This window comes from Hemiscyllium ocellatum, chromosome 22 (genome assembly GCF_020745735.1).
Source record: "Hemiscyllium ocellatum isolate sHemOce1 chromosome 22, sHemOce1.pat.X.cur, whole genome shotgun sequence".
Taxonomy (NCBI): Eukaryota; Metazoa; Chordata; class Chondrichthyes; order Orectolobiformes; family Hemiscylliidae; genus Hemiscyllium; species Hemiscyllium ocellatum.
In genome coordinates, this window is record NC_083422.1 from 20,324,178 (window position 1) to 20,349,043 (window position 24,866).

The 24,866-nt window shown below is 37.5% G+C and overlaps 1 protein-coding gene across 1 annotated transcript in view; it reads right to left on the reverse strand.

The window, feature by feature from the left end:
- Nucleotides 1-6,518: 6,518 nt before the first annotated feature.
- The window catches only part of LOC132826453 (RNA/RNP complex-1-interacting phosphatase-like), a 52,598-nt gene continuing 34,250 nt past the window's right edge, over nucleotides 6,519-24,866 (reverse strand). The window contains exons 7-12 of the mRNA XM_060842386.1: nucleotides 20,832-20,878; nucleotides 20,668-20,743; nucleotides 16,404-16,532; nucleotides 15,621-15,710; nucleotides 7,636-7,752; nucleotides 6,519-7,112 (exon numbers count right to left, since the gene is read on the reverse strand). Coding sequence (XP_060698369.1) covers nucleotides 6,806-7,112; nucleotides 7,636-7,752; nucleotides 15,621-15,710; nucleotides 16,404-16,532; nucleotides 20,668-20,743; nucleotides 20,832-20,878 — 766 coding nt within the window. The 3' untranslated portion in view covers nucleotides 6,519-6,805. The remainder of the gene's footprint in view (nucleotides 7,113-7,635; nucleotides 7,753-15,620; nucleotides 15,711-16,403; nucleotides 16,533-20,667; nucleotides 20,744-20,831; nucleotides 20,879-24,866) is intronic.

A 24,866-nucleotide genomic window follows, 5' to 3' on the forward strand; every position in this document is an offset into this window, starting at 1 on the left:
CTTCCCGCAGCCAATCGCAATCGCGCTCTTTGCGCTCCGGCCTTTTGATGCGGGTGGAGGATCGCTTCCTGCTGAAGGGACGGCTTCAGGCTTTTTCTTGGCCTTTCTCATCAGTCTGTCAAACACAGGCCGGGCCGCCCTCCCTCCCCAGAATTTGTGATTTGCACCGCTCAAAGTTAATTGAAGCATGCACCTTGAACAGTTGCAATGAAAAAACTAAAAACAGGAATCCAATGAAATATGTACGTTCTGCCGCAATTAATCCCCATCTTTTGGCTCAGTTGTAGTCTTGACTTCACGTGTGCGAGCCCGCAGCATATCCACTAATAATATATTTATTATGTCGATATGTACTTCCTACTGCCTTCCCCTCTTATGATTGTCTAAGCTTGTCAATATAATACGTTTTTTTAATGGTGATAGCATCACACACAATCGCATATGTTCGCTTTTATTGGTGGAGGGATTGAGCTGAGCCATGAGGTCATGTTGCAGCTGTACAAAACTCTGGTGTGGCCACATTTCCAGTATCGCGTACAATTCTGGTCACCACATTATAGGAAGGATTTGGAAACATTGGAAAAGGTGCAGAGGTGTTTACCAGGATGTTGCCTGGTATGGAAGGAAAGTCTTATGAGGAAAGGGTGAGGGACTGGAGGTTGATCTTGTTAGAATAAGGTTGAGAGGTGACTTAATAGAGACATACAAGATGATCAGAGAATTAGTTAGGGTGGATAGTGAGTGTATTTTTTCTTCGTGGTGATGGCTAGGCCAAGGGGACATAGCTTTGAATTGAGGGGTGATAGATATAAGACAGATGTCAGAGCTAGGTTCTTTACTCAGTATTAAGAATGTGGAATACCATGCCAACTTTAAGGGAATTTAAACGGTCATTAGGTAAATATATGGATAATAGTGTAGTTAGATGGGCTTCAGATTAGTTTCACAGTCAGAACATTACTGCGCAGTACAGGCTATGTTTAATTAGCAGTAACCATGTTCCTACAGTGCCATAGATGGCCATAGGAACTGAGAATCTAAAAATTAAGGACAACAATTTTGTCTCAAATTATGTCCACTTCCTGAGCACGACTGATTCAGAAATACAGTGTTTGAATGCATTAGAAAGACTGCAGAAAATATTTTTGAGAATGTTTCCTGGAATGAGAAATGCCAGTTCTGTAGAATGGAGAAGTAGGACTTTCTCCTTGAAGAGAAAGTTGAGAGAAGGTGGTCTCCCTCCTATAGGATATTGTGAAGTTTGAAAGGGTTCAAAAAAGATTTACAAGGGATGTTGCCAGGATTAGAAGATTTGAGCTATAGAGAGAGGCTGGGGCTGTTTTCCCTGGAGTGTTGGTGGCTGACAGATGGCGTATAGAGGTTTATAAAATCATGAGGGGCACAAGTAGGCTAAATAGACAAGGTATTTTCCCTGCGTTGCACGAGTCCAGAATTAGAGGGCATAGGTTTAGGGTGAGAGGGGAAAGATTTAAAAGGCACCTAAGGGGCAACGTTTTCATGCAAAGGGTGGTATATGTATGATATGAGCTGCCAGCATTAGTGGTAGAGGCTGGTATAATTACAACAGTTAAAAGGCGTAGGACTAATTAATTTAGGATGTCTCGTCAGCATAGATGAGTTGGATCAAAGTTTCTGATTCTGTACTATATGATCTTTATGTGATAGAGGTATTTGAAATTGTGACAGACTTTGTCAGAGTAAATACGGAGGAAAACCTTACAGATAGGATGGTTATGGGTCAGTGAGGTGGATGCAATCGTGGCATTCAAAAGGAAATTGGATCACGAACTGTAAAACAAAAAAAAATGTATAGCTACAGGGAAAGGACTGCAATTAGGTAGCTTGCTTCTGTAGATAGACATCTCAGTTGTAAAGAAACTGAATTACCTAATGTGTTGTAACCATGCTTTCGATCATAAGACAAAGGAGCAAAATTAAGCCATTCAGCCTGCTCTACCATTTGATCATGGCTGATGTGGTTCTCAACCCAATTCTCCTGCCTTCTCCTTGTAACCTTTGATCCCCTTTACTAATCAACTTATGTCTTAAATACATACAATGATTAGGCCTCCTCAGCCTTCTGTGGCAGTGGTTTCCACAGGTACCTTTTGAAGAAATGCATCCTCATCTCAATTTTAAAGAAACACCCCTTCACTCTAAGGCTGTGCCCTTGGTCCTTGTCTCTCCTACTAGTGGAAATATACTCACCTCCATTCCAATCAGGCTTCTCAGTATCCTTCTAAACTCCATAGTGTTTAGATCCAGAGTCCTCAGCTGTTCTTCAAATGATGAGCCTTCCATATAAATCTTCTCTGGGCTCCTCTATGGCCAGCACATTCTCAGATAGGTCCAACACCGTTCTCAATATTCCAAATATTGTCTGGCCAGAGCCTTATACAGCCCCAGCAGTACATCCCTGCTCTTGATTCCAGCCCTCAAAATGAATAGTAACTACATTTACCTTAACTGCCAACTGAACCTGCATGTTAACCTTTAGAAGGCCCTGCTCAGGATTGGTTTGCTTATGAAAAGCAAGTGAAACAGCAACAAATCAGACCTGAAGAGGCAAGATTGAGAATATAGAAACCAAAAAACAAGAAAGGTCATTATAAGCTGACAATAAAACATTAGAACTTATAAAACAAATAATTTTCAATAAGATGTAGGATAAACTGCCAATAAAAAGTGAACTAATTGATTCACTTAATGTTTTTCAAGAACTTCATCACCCCATCTCAGTAGCTAAACTGTTAATACCCAAAGCAAAACCATATATAATTCACAATCAAATTAATTTTACTCACCTTTTATTACCTGTTCTTAAGCTTTCATTTATTGGTCTGGGTCTCTGAGAAGCCTAGGTTTGAACAGATTAATCCACCAGGTGGTGTTAGGTAATTTTTCAATGTTTGTCTTTATGTGAAAGTATGGGAGAGTGTCTTCCTAACAAACAGGAGATTTATGTTTCTAAGTTTTTTTTCAGCTGAGTTTCACATTTGACTATTAACCTTTTTTCATTCAGTTTTGAACAGCTCAAGTTTCTCTCTCAATGAGACATTCATTCATAGGCTTAGAATTTAATTCAGACCACCTAACCTGAACAGTGATTTGGTTAAGACAGGAGAAACAGAGTTAGGATAAGAGGACAAGCAAAGCTGTGGAGTTCATAATGTTAATCAAATCTCTCTTTACAATGATGAAATGCATAAAAACAAACATACGCAATCATTACTTACACTTGTTCTCAAGAATTTAATCAGAAAAGCTAATGAAGTGTTGGCCTTCTACTTTTGAGTTGGAATACAAAATAGAGAATTATGATCACTTGTACACAGAGCCTTTGCCATAACCTGTCGGGACTACTGCAAGCAGTGTGACACACCTTAGGAAAGCTATACTGACTTTGGAATGGAGTGGAGAGTGTGAGCCATGTTCAATGCACATTATTCAGAACACAATTTAATCCTTTAAGGTCAGTTGCAAATTTTATCATCTCCCTTTCAACTCCAAAGGCTATTTTAAAATTCCATATTTGCATTATTTTAAATTCCCCCAGCTGAGTGTGGAATTTGAGTATCACTGTATCACTAACTCAATAACAATGCCATACTGCTACAGTACTTTCATACGTGAGAATATAAGGGTTGATTTTTATGCTTAGAATCTAGTCACACATAAAATTGCAGTTCAAACCAAATTTACTCCCTCATCTACCTTATCACAAAGTACTGATGACGGACTATATATAACCTTGAACTGTTGTGCACTACCACTGCACTTCTGAATTTTACAGATGTAAAACTTCATTTGAAGAATTGCTGTTTGACATCAATCTTTAAGAATGAATATGTATTCAGTTTCCAGCAATCATGCTAGTACTTCTGGTCAATGTTTTATATTCCATATACTCATTCACCTATTTTCCACGACTGAAGATTGAATTTTATTTTTCATCAGAACTTAATTTTTAATAGATAAATTTATATAATGTCTGTATTACTGCTACGACTTAAGAATTCAAAACACAAAAAAGTGTAATCGGATTTGGTTTCAGAAGGGCCTTTGATGTTTGAGGATTTAAGAATTTACCCCATGAAAAAGAATTGAAGGGAAAGTGCAAGTCAGAAGTAGGTTTATGGCATCTTTGCCCAACTTCTTCAAAATTGTGGTTTCTCACTGTTAAATACACTGTATTGGCAGAATACAGCATTGTTTATGTTGTTGACTACTGGGACTGACGATGGGTAGAATAAATTTATTTTGTTTGTCAGTTCTACACCCACCTGGCACTTCAACCATCTGAACACCTCTCTCCATTAAGTCAATCTTGACATTGACTTCCTTAAATTCTATTCCAAATACCTTGATGGAAGGCAAACAACATGATTTACTGGTTTTCATTTTCCAAACGGGTTCAAACCATTTCAGTTATTCAAATTTCAAAATTAAAATTTTGTCTAAGTCCATCTATGGTTGCTAATTTCATGACATTTATGTAAATTACAACAAAAGGAAACCCTGCTTTATATCATACAGCACATTTTCCAGAGTGACATAACACCCCAATGAGTAATTTACTGTTTTCTTGCCAACAGCCAGATCTTCAAATTTCCAAAATTTATCTAGCAGATCAAATACTTCAAAGTTTGTGCAAATATTTTTGGTGAAATGTTATTACACCAAAAATAAATAAATTCAAACAATACATAATCAGGGATTAATATAAGTATTACTTCCATCCAAATTATTGTAGTGATCATTTCTCAATTTACTTAAAATTAGAACTGAGCTCTGCTATATGGCCATTCTGTAACAATGTTTTGAAAGGGCATACAAAGCAGAACTCTTCTGTCCCTAGGCTTTTCTGTCCAAAATGAAATACTTTCATCTCAAAACCAAGATGCATCACAATTAGCTTCACTACACGTTCCAAAATGGTCTAATCTTTTGGTAAACCATTACATTGCCGTTTACCAGCTTTGAAAATCCATGTTTGGTGTCACATTTTGGAGTAACAATTTGTATTTATATAGGCCCTGCAATATCAATGAAAAGTCCTAAAGCACTTCACAGGAATATTATAAAGCAAAATTTCACAAAACCACACAAAGTTAGTTAAGCCAAAAAGTTGAAGTTAAAAGAAGTAGGGAGCGGGTGAAGTTTAAGGACCAAATCCAGAAATTAGGGCCCTAACAAGCAGTAGTCATGGTCAACAAAATTGGAGCATTTCAAATCAGGGAATCTTAGGTGGTCAGAATTAGAGGAATGCATAAATCTCCAGTTGTGGGGGTAGATAAAATTATTGAGGGGGGGTCATGGTAATTGAGAACTTGCAAACAATCCATGAGGATTGAGCATTGCTTTGTTGGGTATATAGGTTAGTGAGCACAACGATGATCAATGAATGAAACTTAGGGATTGAGGCAGCAAGTTTTGATTACTTTAAATTTGAGAGGTTGGCCAGGTGTGTGGTCATAAGTAAGCTTAGAAGGGCAGCAAGATAGGATTTGGTTAGCACTGCCAAGGACTTGGGTTTGATTTCAGCCTTGGGTGACTGTGTGGAAAGTTTGCACATTCTGCCCATCTGTGTGGGTTCTCACTGGCTATTTCAGTTTCCTCCCACAGTCCAAAGTAGTGCAGATTAGGTGAATTAGCCATGGTAACTGCAGGGATAGGGGCTGGGTGGGATGCTGTTCAGAGTCACCGTAGACTTGATGGGCTGAATGGCCTCTTTCTGCACTGTAGGGATTCTAAATGAAAAATGCATGAATGAAGTTCTCTCAACATGCTTGTTTTTGTCCCACAATATAAGTTTTTTTTGATAGTTGTTTTGTCTTGACTCTTTCCCTCCATTTGTTTCTTAAATACCAGCACCAAAATTACAAAAACACATGAACTAAGGTATGTGAAAAGGATCAAGAAATCTCTAGATTTCTTGGAAGCTACCCCATATGCTCATGTGAGTCTTTAAGAATTAATGTATTCCTTTTCCAGCAATCATGCTAGTACTTCTAACATTTTATATTCCATTTACTCAGTCCCTGCACGTCAGGTTACAGGCTGTGTGTAATTCCATATGCTACGGTGCAAAATAATTACAAACTAAAGTATTTTAAAATGTCCTTTTTAAACAAGGAATAGTAATATCCATTGGAAAGGAACCACCTCAGCATGAGTTTTACTTTAAAAGTAAACTAAAGTCATATTTATTTTTAGTATTACGTGATTCAATGTGCTGCTATGAGCTCCGCAGGTACAAATAGGACACCCATTGAATCGCATGTTTTAATTGATATGATGCATTGTGGAATTTAGCTTTTCTGTATAGGGAAATAAATTTGTACTTCTGTAATGCATTTCCCCTTTCTGAACATGTGAAGGCCATAAATAAAAATCAAACCATTGTGGTGGTAAATTCAATTCAAGGCAATGTATGCAATTCACAATTTTTGGTTACATTTAAAGTTCTCTAACTTTATTTTAAAAAAGTTATCTACAATCTGTTGTGCTCAGAAATTCACTTTCAAAAAACCTGGAACCAAGACAAAAAGCATATATTCATAATGATTTATATAAAAAACTTAAACAAATGTTTCTGCTTTTATACTTTATGGTGTAATATCTAACAGTTTTCTTTACAATTGCACCAAAGTCAACAGAAATATTTAAAGGCAAGAAGTGAGGGAAGGGTTGTGGTCCTTCAATATTTAATTTTGGAAAAGGAAACTTCTATGAAAAATACAAGCGCTTACCATCCCCAAAACAAAAAATTAAAGTTAGTAATTTAGTTCCAATCATATTCACGAAAACCATCAAAGTGATCATAACAACCACCCCCAAGTTTACTCAGACTGGGGCCACGTTCTGGTGGCTGGCCATGATTGTAATCACGCGTAAAAATAGTATATGGGGCGGAGCTCTGTGGTTCTAATTCTCTTCTGCTTGAAAAGGAATAAGGTTTTCTTTCAAACTCATCCCTGAAGCGATCTTGAGGTGTTGGTAGTCTTGTAGAATAAGGTGCATATCTACTATGCAGGCGGGAATTTTCTTCTGAACTACGTATTGCTCGATGCTCACTGTAATGGTTGAACCTGGATTTAAAATTTTTAAAAAGAATTCAGTGAAATGCAAACAAGATAATTGGAGCTTTTCCTGCATCCCACATCCATTTGGATTAATAGGGTTCTAACATTAGGCTCTACCCATAAATAGGAATACTACATGGTCCCAATATTTCCCAATTCAGAGTCATTAACTGTAGCCATGATGCAGAGATGCCAGTGTTGGACTGGGGTGGACAAAGTAAAGGCCTCCGAAGGCTTGAAATTTTAAATAAATCTGTTGGACGATAATCTAGTGTTGTTCGACCTTTGACAAATTAGCTGATGGCAGTAGACTGGGAGAGAGGATGACCCAGAATGAGGCCTCTGTTACCACTACAAGTTAGTCACGGACAATTCAGAAAAGGGACGTATTTGACTTTTTCCCTGACTTAATATGACAGTACTCTGACAAGACAATTGAACCCCTGACCTCATTGTAAACAATGCTCATTCAAACGTTTTAAACAATATTTGGCTAGATTCTTTTACATGTCAAAGTTTAATTAACCACCTGGAACGTCCATCGTAATCCTCTGGAGCAAAGTCATCGAAACGGGAAAGTGGTCTGTGTTCACCATAGAGAAGTGAAGGTGGTGGAGGAGGAAGTGGAGGAGGAAGAGGTCGAGGCCTAAACAAAAAACATTTTTAAAATTAATGCAAGGCTTTTAGTAACCATGTTAGAAGTGTTAAAACAACTCATTCTTTCAAAGATTTACAGTAAGTAAAATGACTAAATGTAAAGTTCAATGTATGCCATCATAACAGGCACAACTACATTGTGATAATTAATCCATGTTTGTTTGTTAAAAGCTTAGAATTTTCGAAAAAAATTCTGAAAAAGTTCAATAGCTTGCACTCAAGATATGACTTGCCCTGTAAATCATTATGTCTAAATAATAAATAAAAACTTGATGTTGTTATTTGAGAATCCAAGCAGTAGACTTGAAGAAATATAGATCCGATTGACATATCTGATTGAAGCCTCAAGCGCATCACAAAATTATGATTTGGAGGAGCCAGTGTTGGACTGGGTGGACAAAGTTAAAAATCACACAACACCAAATTATAGTCCATCAGATTTATTTGGAGGCAGCAGCTTTCGAAGCACTGCTTCACAACCACCTTATGAAAGTGCTTCGAAAGCTAGTGCCTCCAAATAAACATGTTGAACTATAACCTAGTGTTGTGATTTTTAACTTCATCACAAAATTAGTGCATTATGGAAGCGGGGCAGATTGATTACTTCAATTTCCAGAGAACTTTGATGAAGATGGCCCTCAGATCATTATGAAGAGAATTTGTATCACAGGTTTGGCAGTTAGATACTTCAAAAAAGGTATATAGCAGTCTTGCAGGCAAGGTTTCAAGGAAGTAGATCCACTTCAATACTTGTGAAGCCTCGTAAGGAATGGCATTGTGACTGCTGCTGTTCATCATCCTCCTAAAATGATTTGAATGAGGCATTCACAAGTTTGTAGGTAACATATAATCATATAAGAGTCAGGAATTTAGGCTGGAACAACAGGCTAAAGAGAAGCTTAGGCAAATTCAAGGAATAAGCCCATGTGTAATAGAGATAATTCAACATGGATAATTACAGGGTCATGCAATTGGGTATGAAAAATTCAAGGTATAAGGATGAGACGCAGCCATACCTACACTAAAGTTCACAGAATACAATAGGGAGAATAGAGAAAATGCTTCATAAATTGTTGAAGCAATGAAATTTGAGCAAAAGGAACGCAGAATTTTATACTGCACTATTAAGGCAGGGGATAGTTTTGGTTTCCTCAACTGTGTTTCTGGAGAAGGTTTAACATACGACTAAAACATATCCAGTCATTAAGATTGGCTAAATATGTTGGCTTATTTTCCAGTAAAGTTTCAAAGCAATATGGCTGAGATTTAAAAACAAGTGCTGTTCAGATAGGTTAGTTGAATTTGGACAGCAGACCATGTAGGACAAATTAGCTGATTGGATGCAAGTCTTTCTTTAGATGCTTATGATCCCTTGAATCAGATTTCAAATTAGGCAGAAAGTGCAGGCACTGAATTCTTGAAAAAGGAGTACAAGATCTTGGTAGTAAAAGATATTTCAAGTTTTAGAAAAGATATTGCGGGACTGGAGCAAGTGAAATTCATGAGGTATTGGATCTACTTTAGCTTGGTTGATTGATCGGGGGAAAATGGAGGGATATTACAATGTTTTTCTCTAACTTAGCCTTAGGACTTTGTCAACTCTCATGAAATCAAGGCAAGATGGGTGAATAGGTGGTGGTCATAGCTGTGACACTCTGGATGGTTTCTTACATAGTAATAGACAAGTTATTTAAAAATAGGAAGAAATGTTTTTATTTTTTGTAATGTATTAATACCATATTTGAACTAAAAGGTATGTGTAATTTAGATTTTCAAAAAAAAAAAATTGGACTGTTCATCACTTGCTTAATTTAAAGGGGAACGAAGGCAAAAGTAAGACAAAGGAATGGCAAACAAGTAATTATAAACAAAGTACATCAACATAAACAGAAGACAATCATGATGGAACTCACACCTGTAGATGTGTTCTGATCCAATGAGGACAGAAGCAGATGTTTCAACACTGGTCTACAGGGTCTGTCAGTATTTCCAGACCCCATGAAGTCTCATAGCATCAGATCAAAATGAGGCAAGAATAGCTTCTGCTGATTACCACTTGGTGCCCTTTCTCAAGTGCTGAGTCAGTACTTAAAAAATGTTGAATACTATTTGGAAGTTGTACGGAGAATCCAAAAGGCACAGAATGCACTCTGGATCGAGGCAGTTTCTGGGAGGTTTTTTGGGGGGGATGGGGTTGGTGGTGGTCCTGCCATTACAGGTAATAGCTTGGTAGCACAACAATTCATTGAGGCCTGAACATCATTAACTGTCACTGGGGCTGCAACTGAATACACCAACGTGGCAGGGGTGAAATCTACATGATGTCTTAATCTGCCTGCTCCAGATGCATAGGTCTATCTATAATAGTACTGGTAGTGTGATGAACAGTCCATGTGGAGACGAAAGACAGACTTGCATTGAAAGTGCTTTTTGTAACCACTGACACTACTGAAGCCCTTTCAAAGGGCACTGTGTTGGGATGCACACTTAAAGCTCCCCTAAAAAAAAGCGATCGTGTAATATGTTTTAGTGATGTTGATTGAGGGATAAAAGGGTTAGTTCAACAGGAAAAAAAAATTTTCCTGCTCTTGAAAAGCATCCGAGAATTTATGACTTGGTTTAACACTACATCAAGACAGCATCTTCAAAAAGGTGTAACTCCCTCAGTAGTGAAATTGGATGTCAAGATTGTTATACACAAGTTGCTGGAGTGGGACACAAACCCTTACACGTTCTGATGTATAGTAAGAGTACCACAAACTGAGCCATGGGAAAGTTCCATCTGAAGACACCCTTCATTGGGTGTATGGCACTACAATCAAATTGAATGGGCAGCAGGACACAAGCGGACTTGTGATGCACTACAACCTATGATGTTATGGCTTGGCACATCCATTAACTTAAACATTATCAAGTCAGATTACCGAACTGAATTCAGTGAAAATTGTGAATAAACATGTCAAGTATAGCAGATACAATTAAAATGAGATGCTACAAACAGCACTAAGAGAACTGGGTATCGGATCAAAGCTACACATAACCAGCCATAAAAGGTTATGAACAATTAACTAATTATGAATATTGATCCAAAAACATTTTCACCCTCAATGATGTTAAAGCCCACAGAAGTGAAAAATGCAAGATGATGCATTCACAATGATCCTCAACTAAAAATGCCAAGTGGACAATCTCTGTATTTGCCTGAAGGTCTGTTCCTGATGAAGGGCTTATGCTCGAAACGTCGAATTCTCTATTCCTGAGATGCTGCCTAACCTGCTGTGCTTTGACCAGCAACACATTTGCAGCTGTGATATCACAGATGCCAACCTGCAGTTAATTTAATTCACTCCACACAACAAGAAATGGCTGAACACACCTTTTATAGCAAAAGATTTATGGACCTTGATAACATTCAGCTCTAATGTCACACAGCTTTGCTCCAGAATTAGCCTCTTGACACGCTGATTGACTACAGCTACTACACTGGCACATAAAGTAAAAAAAACTGTCAAGACCGAAATCTGGCTAATTATGGCATGCTCTCAATCTTCAAAGTGATCAAAAGGAGCATTAACAGTGCTAACAAATGTGACAATTTAAAAGACCATAACCTATTTATCACTGTTCAACTTGGATTTCACCAGGATCAGCTATTTCGACTTCATTCGTAACCCTGGTTCCAAGTATGAACAAAATAATTTAATTCCAGCGATAAGGCAGGAGTAACTGCCTTGGGTAAAGCAACATTCAACTAAGGGTGACACCATGAAGCCTCAGCAAAATGGAAGTCAGTGGTGATTAGGGATAACTTTCAATGGATGGAAGTGCAAAGAAAAATGTATTGTGAAAGGCTAATCATTCATCCCTAGATGTTGCTGGAAAAATACTCAATAAAAGGTTGGACTCCACCAACTTTAGTTGTTATATTACTGAGCTTTCCTCCATAAGATCAAAAATAGTGATGCCAGGTGATGGTGACTGTTCTAAAAACATTAAAAATTCAACATCATGCAGCTTGCTTTCTTAGCAGCCCAATCATGACCTTGACTATTAACACCCTCTAGCAATAGTGCATTATGCCAGCAGTACATACCATGTAGAAAATGCACTGCAGCAACTTACCAAGACATTTTCAATTGCACCTTCCAAACTTAAATTCAACTAGCTAATGCTAAAATAAGGGCAGCAGTTATATAGGAAAACCACTAGCTCCAAGCCACACACTTTCTGGATTTGGATATGTATCATTTCTTTCATTGTCACTGGGTCAAAATCCTGGAGATGATTGTTAACAACATTGTAGCGGTATCTTCATCATAAGTAATGTAGCTCGTGAGCTATTGCTTTGAGATGCATCTTTAAGGGTAATTAGTGATGGAAAATAAATTAGCACTTCCCAGTAATGCCCATATCCCAAGAACATTTAAAAGCTTGAAGCTAACAAAAAATGCCTTTACTCTCATTCTAAAAGATCTCTTTTACTGATTCATAACTTTATCAAAGTACTGTTTACAAATGACCATTCAATTTCTTTGAAAGTATAACAAGCAATAATGAAACGACTAGCATTAATGCACTTGACAGAAAGTTGCCTCAACACAGGCAGAATAGACCAGAGACATAGGATGTTAGATGAAAAGTTGCTGGAGACTCAAGTGGATCACAACCTCCAGTATGGCCATATTCCACAAACAGCATTTACACCACAAAAACAGACCATGTATTTCGATTTGTATCTAGGAGTTAAGAATATAATGATAAAACTTTCAATTTTCCTCATTTTAAGGTCTTGCACAATGGGAGTATATTATTGCAGCTCTATCAAGTTCTGATTCGCTGCAGAATCTCCAATTGTTGGTCAATTGAATAAGAAAGGGAGACTAATAAATTAAACAGTTTAGCAAAGTAGGCCATTAAGCCCATTAAACCTGCCCAACATTCAATTACATTATGACTGACCATAAACAAGAACTCCGGCACCATCTTCATAATCCTTGATGTCATTAGTCTCCAGAAATTTCTATGTTGCACCCCTCAACTAGTGAGCTTCGTAGCTCAATGGGGAGAGAATTCCAAAGGTTCACCATCTTCTGAGTGAAGAAGTTTCTTGCCTCAACCTTTTATGGCCTATCCCTTATCCTGAGAGTATTTCCCCTCGTTTTAGACTCACCAGCAGCAGAGACATCTTATTTACATCCACCCTATCGTGCCTGTAAGAATTTTGTAAGTTTTGATGAGGTCACCTCTCATTCTTTTGAACTCTAGAGAATGTAGACACAGTCTCTAGAATCTCTATTAAGAATACCTCATCATCCCAGGATTAATGTAGTAAACCTCTGTTGCTTACTCTCAAAAGTATATCCTTCCACAGGTAAGGGAAGCAAACCTGTACAAAATACTCCAGTTGAGGCCTCGCCAAGGCTCTACATAACTTCAAAAAGACATTTTTACTGCTGTACTTAAATTCCCTTGCAATGACAGCTAAGATACAGCTAAGCTTGTTGCTAAATTTATGACTTTTGTTCAAAGACATCCTGGTCGTCGTGGACACCCAATTTCCTAACCTATAACCTATTTAAGTATCCCATTTTTCTGCAAACATAAATAACTTCACACATTCATATTTTATATTATCTACCATATTCCAGCCCATTCATTTAACATGTCCAAGTTCTCAAAGCCTCCTTGCATTCTCCTCATGACTTATGTTCCCACCCAATTTTGGATCATTAGAAAATTTAGACATACGACATGGCTTTCACATCCAAATCAGTTATATCGATTGTGAAGAGCTGGGGATCTACAACTGACTCCTGTGGCATCCCATCGGTCACAGCTGACATTGATAATTCTCTCAATTTGTTCCCACCTGTTTACTATCTACCAACTAATCCTCAATTCTTTAGCATATTATCCCCAGTTCCATGCAATCTAGTTGTAATTATGGACCCCCTCAGAGACCTTAAAGATGCCTCCTGAAAATCCAAATACACAACACCTACTGGTTCTTTTACTTAGACTACAAGTAATAACCTCAAAAAAATTAAGAGATTTGTCAGACATGATTCCTTTCATAAATCCACATCAACCTGCATCCAATTTTACTATTTCTTTGTAAATGTCTAATCAGCGCACCCTTTATAACAGATTCCAACATCTCCCTTATTGTCAAACATTGATGTGTTGTTCTCCATTTCCTTTTTTCCTCCCTTCTTAGGTAATGGGACTACATTTGCTACTTTTCAATCCACAGGAACTTTTAAAATGAATGAATGGAATTTTGAAAAATTAAACACCAAAGCCTTCACTTCTTCCCCAAGCAATCTCCTTCAGTAGTAAATCATGTCTGGAATGGGAGATTTAATCAACCTTCAACTCAGTTAACTTTTCAAGCAATAACTATTTTAATTTTCATTTTTTTAGTTCCTCAGCTTAACAGGCCGCTTGGTCCCCACATGCTTATGGACATTATCTTCTCTGTGAAGGCAGGCATGAAGTAGTTGTTTAATTTCTCTGCCAGTTCCCTCTTCTCTAAGACACAATAGTTTGTCTGCATCTGTAGTGGGCCCACATTTATCTTAGCTAATATTCTCTTTCTTTTTCATTGTTCTAAAAAAGTTCTCGATAAAAGAGGAAACATGAATGCAAATTAACTCAATTTTTTGATCTTATTTTCCTAGGTTCTAACGTGTTCCTAATCCTCAGTATTACATTGCTGGAATCCTAATAACCACTTACTTGGTCTACTTCAATATCGCAACTTGTTTCGATAACTATACCTGATTTTCTCTGCCTTTAGGTGCTAGTGCCTTAGAGCAATATATGTTCATTGGTAGTATTTAAATATTACATGGAAACAATCTGCATCAAATCTTTTCCCAATCTTTCCGAATCAACTGTATCGAACTTGCCCTTCATACCTTTACAATTTTCTCCTTTCTGATTGAAGACGTTTTTGAATTACATTTGAATGCAATAAGATTACATTAGTTGCTGTAAAAACAAATGTGCCATATACTTTAGGCAAAAAACTATTTGAAAGTTATACATTAGATCTATTTGGTAACGTGCACATTGTATAAAAGGAGGTACAAAACTGATTGTGCTTTTCCTCAATGTAAAGGTAACTCAAACCTAACTACAAATAAATTTCTCCCTTCATGCTGGGAAAATTCTATGTTCAAGTGGAAAGGTAACTCTCCTATGTGCATAATTTTTTTTTGTCATAATATTGAACACTGATTTGTAACAAGACACACTTAACAGAAGAACTTAAAATTTGACACCTCAGACCAGACTGGTCACATCAAAATAGACTGGACTACAATAAATTTTACACCAGAAGCCAAAAAGAAGCAGTCAACAAGTAAAGCATTTAACAGTTATTCGTTTGGAATTAAAGTATTGAAAATGCCAATTTTTATTGTTTCCTTTATCAAAGTTCAAAACAAAAACAAGGTGGAGACAAAAGGCATGATAACAGAATTAAACTGATCATAAAACCACTTCAGTAAAAACATGCAATTAATTCTTAACTGATAAATAAAAGCAACTGATCTGTGTAGCTTTGTTTCTGTAGGACTTTTGTACCAAATGAGTGTTAAAAAGTTACAAAAACATATGGATCAGAGAGAATGTGAATTCCATAGACCAGTTGGCAATCTGAAGGTGGAAAAAAATATCTTTGAGATTTTACTAACCAAGGGTTATGATGCAAAGAGTTGTATGCAATTAGATCATATCATTTGTGACATCTGATTAGTTGAACAGGCTTTAGAAGCTAAAAAGCCAACTCCTGTTCTTATCATCTCGCTTAGCGGAACAAAGCAAACAAATATAAGTGCTGAAAGCTGTTACCTGTCATGCCACCTATTATAAGGGAGAGCGTCAAAATCTCTAGCAGAAAGAGGTAGAGATCCATATGATGGTCCACGTCGTGAATCTGGTCTTATTTCACGGGGGAGGTGGGGGAAAGGGGAGACAGGGACAGAGAGGGGGGGACAGAGAGGGGGGGGACAGAGAAAAGTAAGAATTATTTGGTTTCTTATTACATCACTTGGATAATAGATGCTAACAAGTGAAATTACATCTGTCATGTGTAATTGTCTATAACTGAATGCTACAAATGTGTATCAGAAGTAAAACCTATAAAAATACCTTGGAATGAAGATACATGTATAACTTGTTTTGAGCAAAAAAGGAAAATAATATGAAGAACCATTGAGAAGTATTTCATTGTAAAATAAAGTCATGGCTCAGAGTAGCTTGACTGATTTATATCATACTCCCGTATTGGTTTGGTCCCTGCTAGTAAATCTGATCCAGGTTTATACCTCAGAACAAGGCTCCCAGTCAAAACAGAAAGTTGCCAAATTGTCCCAAATCTCCAAAAAGAGGTTTCATAGTGGGATCATTCAAGTACATACAATGCTACCTAACAGTAATTGCTACAAAATATCAGTCACATTTACTAACGGAACAAACATTTAATACACACTTTCCATTGGAAGATATTTGTTTCCAAAATACAAAACTTCCTCTAAGTTAAAAGTTTGAATCAGAAACAAATTCATAACTGTGCTAAAATTTTATATGTAACAGTTCTACATCACACATGGAAAAGTTAACTTAGTTCCTTACTCTGGAAAATCATCAAGTAGTGGTCTCGGGCCATGTGGTCCTTTATAAGAATATGAAGGGAAAGGCTCCAGTATTTCTGGTTCTGGTTCTGGCTCTGGCTCTGCATCAAACACGTCAATTCCTAAATTACTGTAAATAGAGAAATTCAAGAACAGCAAATTTTTACACATGTAAAGTCTGTTCAAAATAAGAAACATTCAATTGAGGAAAAGAGAAATAGCAAGAAATCAAGTTTTCTTAGCCTTGGTTGACCTCAAGCCATGAAAATCTTAAAGGGTTTTTGGAGTCAATGTGAACTTTCTTGGCCTTGTCATACATCCTATTGATGGGACAGCAAATATCCACTGATTGGGATATTTGGAAGCGGAGGTGTATATAAATGAGGAGTTACAACTAAACCAAGTTTTTGCTTGACTGCTTGAGGGCCATCTATCCCAACTTGGACACCAGTTCCTAGACATTTGTGGGAAAACTTTTCAGAATTGATTCTGTCAGGATTGCAAGTCTTGTATTCATTTGTTACTTGGATAGTGGCAAGTAATGTCGACCTCATGATTGTGTCCTGTAACAATTGTTTGTAATTAGTAGGCAATAAGAAACATACATATTGCAGCACAGTAGTAGCTTACACAACACCAGTTTAGTATAGTCCTTCATTGAAATTGAAGGATTCATACCTTTAACATCATGCCATTTTAAAAAAATCTTCTTATATTGGACCTGTTGCAGAGTGTAAAAATGTTTGCATTTTCTTTTTTTTTTATTTATAAGCATCAGAATTTATTTAAAAGAGGAGGAAATTAAGGTGTATTTTCATCCCCCAAAAAATCTAATTGAAACAAAAAGGAAAATAATCCCAGAATAGATCATCTCCTTACAGTTTACTAGAGATTGGTGGGATGTTTACAATCAGCCAGCCACCTCAACTGTCATTTATCTGGTTCTGGGCGATAAATGACTAGAGATATTGAGTTAAGTTTTATAATATGCCATCAAATTTTAACATTGTTATGGCTCCCTTTAGTCAGTCGTTAATAAGTCCTTTGACTACTGCTATGAGTGTGACCTGCACTTTCTCCTTCTGTATTATAACATGACCAAGTATCAACCAGCCTTGACATTTTCATTTTTAAAAGCAACATGCTGCCCCTACTACTACAATTTCTCTTTCCATTTCCAGTTGAATCTCCTTTACTGCTTTAGTTATACATCAGAAATATTTTCACCTTGAGCAATATGTAACCCTCCAGTTTAAAAAAGGTTTTACAGACATCATGCCTTCTTTCTGTTCTAATTATCCTTTCCATTTTTTTCAAATCTCATTCTGATTTTCTTCCATTGGCATGTGCTTTATTCTCATTCCCTCACTTTATCATGTCCAGCTATCATCTCCATTAGTCCCTTAAATCCATTACTCCTTTCTGTTGGCATCTAAAGATACTCTGAACTTCCTTTGATGAATCCCAATGGATATTTGGTCAATTTTGCATTCCTCCTTTGGCTTCAAGGCCAGTGGATATTTTAGTTCAACATTCAGTAACGATTTAGCTGATGTTCTGCAATTTCAGTTGTACTTGATGTTACATCCTCTGTAATACCTCCGAACCAGACAGCCCTTCATTTTATCGAGTCAGAGTCATACAGTATAGAAACAGATCTTTTCATTCTATTCTTCCATGCTGATCAGGTTTCCCCAAACTCGTCCCATTTGCCAACATTTAGCCCCATATCCCTCAAATTTTCCTATTCATCATCTGGCAGATCATTTCTTTACGACCCTGGTGCCTCTCTGGTCTGATGCTGTTTTCTGGTTCTCCAGTCTGGTGCAATATTTCAGCTTTCAATTCTCCCCATTTTGCATGGTTTTCCTGATCTTAGCTCTCTGACCTTACACTGTTTTCTAGCTTGTGGGCCTCTCCCCATTCAATCTATTTACCCGCTCTCACTCCACTCCAGTCAGGCTCTTTTCTCCATCTCACACTGTTTTCCGGATCTCTAGACTCTCCACACTCATGTTGGTTTCCAATTCTCTGCTAAGTGGAAACAACCTTTCTGCATCTACTCAGTCAAGACCCCGAAGAATCATGTGTGTTTCAATAAAACTGCCTCTCAACCTTCCATATTCCAATGACTACAGGTCAAAAATACTCAACTGCTCCTCACAAGATCGTCCTTCCATAGTTGATGTTATCAGCCTCGTGAACCTTCTCTGGACTGCTTTCAGTGACAGTCTCTTTTCGCAGAAGAGGAGCCAAAACTGTTCACGGTATTCCAGCTGTGATCTGGCTTGTGTCTTGTACAGTTTTAGAAAATTGCCTAGTTCAAAGCGCTTGGAGTATGAAAGTAAAGGCCAACATTCCATTTACCTTCCCTATTACTCTATTGAACTCAGATGCTCGGTTTTTATGATTCAAAGATAACACTCAAATTCCTCTATTCCAGAACTTCCCGCAGTATTTCTCCATTTATTTATTTAGCTGCTCTATTCTTCTTGTCAAATTGCATAGCCTCAAATATCCCTGCAATATTTCCCATCTGCCCACTGGAAACCTATCTATACGTATCTCTGATCAGAAGTGGTCATTCTCACCACTTAACTTCTCCCTACGTTTGGGACATCTGTAAGCTTGGTGATAATATTCACTTTCCTCAAATATCATTAATATACATCGTAATATATTTAATGTATGTAAATGTGACGCCAAGCCAGATTTCAGCTTCCTGTCACCTTACTCACAAGTGAACTTCATTTCACTATTGCCTAGAGGCGCTCAACTTTAAAATGTGTTCATACTCTTTGTTTATGGTCTGCATTTAAAAGATTGCTACTGTCTTAATCTAAGTACATAAGCTTTACAAATTCAGGACTTCCTACATATTCAGTCACACGTGCATCTTAGTTGGAATCCAAAATCATAACCAAGTGCACCTCTTGCCTTTTTAGCTCCTTCTTGGCACTACCATCCTCTGTTCCCCTCAATATATCACTCTTCAGGTCTCCAGTCTTTAGCATCAAGACCCTCTTGATTCCTATACCTAGTCTCCATTGCCACTCAACCATCCTTACTGCTACCAATGCAAGTTTGAATCTAAGTGATCTCAGTGCCTCCAATAATAGTCACCTGCATGGAAGACAACACTGCCTCTTTAATCCTGTGGGTCACTGTCCACTTTTACTGAAGTGCACAAAGTCCTCTACATCTAGCTCTGCGACATTGCATGCTTTCGCATTATCTAATCTTTTGTTGCTGCAATCTGTGTACTGTTACCTCCACACTTGGCTAATTAAGTTTCTATTTGTTGGCCTCCCATTGCCCTCTTTCTGTGAAAGATGATTCGAACAAAACCCTGTGTTATTCCGACACTGAGCCCTACCAATCTAGGACTCTGCTATACTTAATCTATATTGTTTGCTGTTTCCAAATATACTCACTTCAAAATTATTTATCTTAATTTCCTTGTGCTCCTACTCCCTCAAAATCTTCTGCAGCCCTACAAATGATTGTGAACTCATTTTTGCTGATTTATAAAACTGCTTACATCATTGGTAGCCTTCAAACGCCTAGGTGTTACGCCCTAGAACTCCATCATAAGCCGAGACCACTTTCTTGCATGTTTAAAAACCATTTCAACCTCAGATTTCTCAATTGCCCGACCTAATGCTTCCCTTCTTGGTTCAGCATTTGTTTTCCCTTATGCTGATCTGTAAAGTGCCTCAACATTTTTTTTTAAAATTTAAAAGATGTTATATGAATGCAAGACTATCTGCCCATGATAACAGAGTAAGATGCTTTCAAAAAAAAAATACACTTCCCCAATTGACTTCTGACTGGGATATGTTCCACGGTTGCCAAGTGCCTTTGGTAACTTATTAAGTGACCAATATTAACACAAGAATTTTCACACGGAGTATACAACAACACTTTTTGAATGGAGGAGTACAGTAAAGACCCAGATTCCAATCTCCAAATTCAATTTCTACACTTCCGGTAGAAGTTACTGCGCCGTGATTTGGAATGGGAAATCTGACGGATTTTTCTCTCCTTACAAGAGGGCACTGTGTCCAAATGTAACTCCTCACTAGGCAAATTCTGAGGGTAATTACAAATTAAACTTGGAATGTTCTTAGTGCATATAGCTCAGCTACTCACAGGATAGGCTGCCAAATTATTCTAAGATCAAAACACAACAAAAATTGCATGTTAAATAAGTATGGCATTCTAGAATAAATCCAAATAATTTTTTTTAGAAGCCACATAATCACCTTCTCATTGGTCCACTTCGAAGGTCATTCAAATATACGCTTCCATCCATTTTGTGGCCTCGAGCAGTATTGAAAACTTAAATTTAAATGGGACGAGAAAAAGTCACTCAAGATCTATTTTTGATAACTGTATGAAAGGATTTAGCTTAATTAAGGATACATACGTTCAATTGATGTCTCAGGGTCCACTTCTTCAACATCAATAAGGTACCTTTAATCAGTTTATTAAAACAAAATACAATACTTTAATATAAACCACATCACAAAGACTTCCATGTTTTCAGGATAACATCACGAGTAAATGTCACAATAGATTTATTCAATTTATTTACACATCGCTGTTTGAAACAGTTATAACCTATATTAGGAAATTAATGTATTCCTAAGGAGGGCCAGTATTTATATCTCACTGGCAAGGCCAGTATTTATATCTCATCCCTTAATTGCCTTGGAGTGTGGAGTAACGAGCCACCTTCTTGAGTGAGTACAATGGAATGGCTTGCTTGGCCATTTTAGAAGGCAGTTAAGATTGAAAGACATTCTAGAATCATACGTAAACCAGATTGGGCAAGAATGGCAGTTTTCATTCCTAAACAGACATGAGTGAACCAGCTAAGTTTTTAAATGGCAATGGAAGACCATCACTGAGACTAATTTTAAGTTTGGATTTATTTAGTTAATTTTATTTAAATTCCTCAGATGCCAAAACAGAAGTTGAACTCCTCCTTTTGGATTAATATTCAAGCTTCTGTAAAACTACTTCAGTAACTACAATACCTCATCACAAATGTCAAGTAACATGCGCTTTAACTTTATGCAATTTCCTTACATGTGCAGTATTTTCAACTTTTGCAGAAAATCCAATCCTCACCCAAAAAATACTTAAGAATTTCCAAAGGCATTTGTTAATTATCACATAATAGAATCAAAAGAATACTAGCAGCTTGAATAAAAACAAATGGTTATGAGGCAGAAAATAGAGTAGCAATGAATAAGACGACAAGAGCAAAATGTGCAACTGGGCTCCTCAAGGGGTGATAGTAGATCTGCTCTTTGATGCATTTAAATTATCTGGATTTGTGAAGGCGGGCAGAACTTCATAGTGTCCAGCTAAACTCAAATTGTGAACAATGCGGAAAAGAGCAAATAATTTCAGGAAGATAGACTGATAAAATGGCTAGACACATGGCAGGTGAAATTTAACACCAGCAGAGAGTGATGCTTTTTATGAATGGGAAGAATGAAGAGAGGTAATTAAGCTCATTTTAGAACTACCAAAGAAGGCATAAAAACAGCGGTGAATGTACACAAATTTTCAAGGTGGCAGGGCAAGCTAAGAAGGCTGTTAAATAATGCATCTGGGATCCTTGGTTTTCTAAACAGAACGGGTGACAAAATGAAGATATTTTGCCAACCCTTAAAAATCACTGGTCAAGACTCAGATTATAACAGCATATGATATGAGAGAGTTAGGCCATTCAGCCAACCATTCAGCCAAATTCCTCATCTCAGTTCTAAAGGATCAACCCTTACTCCCCTACTAGGAGACATTTCCTCCATATCAATTCAATTCAGGCCTCTCAATATTCTATAAGTTTCAATCAAATCCCTATTATCCTACTAAACCCTATTGAATGCAGATCCAGAGTCCTCAAATCACTCCTCATATGACAAGACAAGCCCTTCATCCCAATTTTGCAAACCTTCCTGAACCCCCTCCAATGCCAGCAGATCATTCTTTAGACACAGGGCCCAAAACTGCCACAATATACCAAATGCAGCCTGACCAGAGCTCACCCCAGCTCCCCACCCCAAAATGAACATCTCCACTGTCTTTAATTATGACGCTGCATGACCAGTATCCAATACTAGATGAACAGAAACTCCCTTCAATAAGCTTTGGAAACAATGAAATCACCGGCTTTGGTCCCCATTATAAACTTCGTCCTTTTCTGTTGCAATTATCTAAGGCTGAACTTGGATGCTTGCAATCTTGATGTCACGCATGATCCTCACCATCATCAAAAGTGCAGATTTCTATTTTGACGACATCCCTCACGTCCATCCCACACTTTGTTCACTTGCTTAAGAAACTCTTATTCGTATCTTTACCACCTCCAAATGTGACTATTCTAATGAACCTCTATGGGCCTCTATTCTATCATACCTCCTGTAAACTTAAGTTCATCCAAAACCTATTTTCTCTATCCTTACACATACCAAGTCCCATTGAAACATCACCACTGTACTCATTGCCCTATAATGTCAACGCTGGTTAACCTAAGCCTTGATTTTTAAGTTATCACCCTTGTTTTCAAATCCCTTTATGGCATTGACTCTTAACTATTTTATTTCCTCCAATCCATAATACTTCAAAATATCTGCCTCCCTCTAACTTTGGTTTTGAGAATCCCCAATTTTAATTATTCCACCGTCAGTTGTCAAGGATCTAACTTCACCATCTCTTTAAATTTAAGCCTACTTCTGACCAATTTTTTTGCTATTTGCTCTAGCATCTTTATATGGCTATGTGTTAAATTTGCTTTCAAATGCTCCAGTGAAGTGTCTTTAAGATGTTTTATTCTGTTAAAGTTTAAGTTATTGTTGCAGTTACTTAAACACACAAGTTATGTCCTAGAATACATTACCATAACAGTGCAGTGCAATATTGGAAGCAAATTCGAAATAATTTTCACAAGCGAATTAGATAAATAGCAAGAAGATTGCAGAGATAGTGCAAGAACATGGGTTCAACCGAATATCTCTTCCAAAAGCTTGGCACAGGCAAATGGCTTGATGGGTCTGTTTCCGTGTTGTAGGACTATGACTCTCTCCTTACATACAATTTTATTCAACAACAATTCTATGACATTTCCAGTTAGAGAAAAAATGGTAGACTTACTGGGTGTAAATTGAATAACTTAAAAGGACAGAATAATTAGGCAACTGAAGAATTAATTTGGGAAATAGAGGGAATTTGGTGTCAGAGGATGCTCAATTTTGCTATTTTACAAACCAAGGAGTGGTCAGAGAGAAGACTTGAGTGCTGAAACCTGGATCCGTTAAAGAAGCAGATAAGTTATTGATTAAATTAGAGTAGGTTAAACTAGGACCAGAAAGGAGTCATGTAGCTGAGTTATTGTGTCCCTAGCTCGGAGCCAGAAGGCCTGGGTTGAAATCCCACCAGCTCCAGAAGAGTATAACAACATTGCTGAACAGGTTGATTAGAAGTATCTAAACTAAGACCAGAAATTTATAACTCATTAAACTATTTACCAGGGCTACATTAATCACAGAGGAAAGGTTTTAATGAATGAATTGAATAAGGCTAGTCTAAGATGTCACAGAGCAGAAACTGTGTCTGGACTGAAGAATGTGGAAGTTTGTGAATTGCAAGATTGTCCCCAAGCAGACATCTACAAGGAATGTCTCAATCTTGACTCTCTCTGGTTTAAAATCACTAGATTGCAAGTTTGAGAGACCGATAGAAGGGAGAGAAATTTTATCCAGATATGAAAGCAGGAGAAAAACGGATTCAGGAAAGAAGATTTGACTGAGGTAGGGTAGTGGGAATTTAGAGGAGTTTAAGGATTTAATAGGTACAATGTACTTGCTACCTGTGAGAATCAGGAGAATGACTGCAGGGAGGATAGTCCCGATGTGGACAATGGCACTGTGGAACCGGTATTTGTCCGGGGAAATAAACAACAGAATAGAAATACGGTCATAATAGGGGCCTATAGCCAGAGAGATAGATAGCATCCACTGGAGCTATGAATGAGAATCCGAAGGATAACGTTGCTTTTAACCACTGCCAGGTTAAGGGAAATTCTCTGCAGCTGCAGAAGTCCTGTGTCATAAGGCTAAATTAAACAAACATAAAAAAGAAAAATGAGGTCCTCCTGAAAGAGTATCAAGAGTGAGCGTCTTAGTTAAAAACCAGGAATCTGAAGGATATTCATCTCTACATTACTGCCCTAACTACAGGCAAACTGGTGTAGGAGTGTATAGATCAAGAGAACTAACAAGGGAAGGAAATGGCTGGTGTGGGGGAAGTAGAGTTCAGTTTCACATAACTGGAAACAGTTCCAAGACAGGGAGCTGTACCAATAAGGTCGGTTTCACTTAAAGTATAATGGGACTTACATCATTGTAGGATAGGTAAAGAAGGGAGGCAGCAAAGGATTTTAACCTAGTAA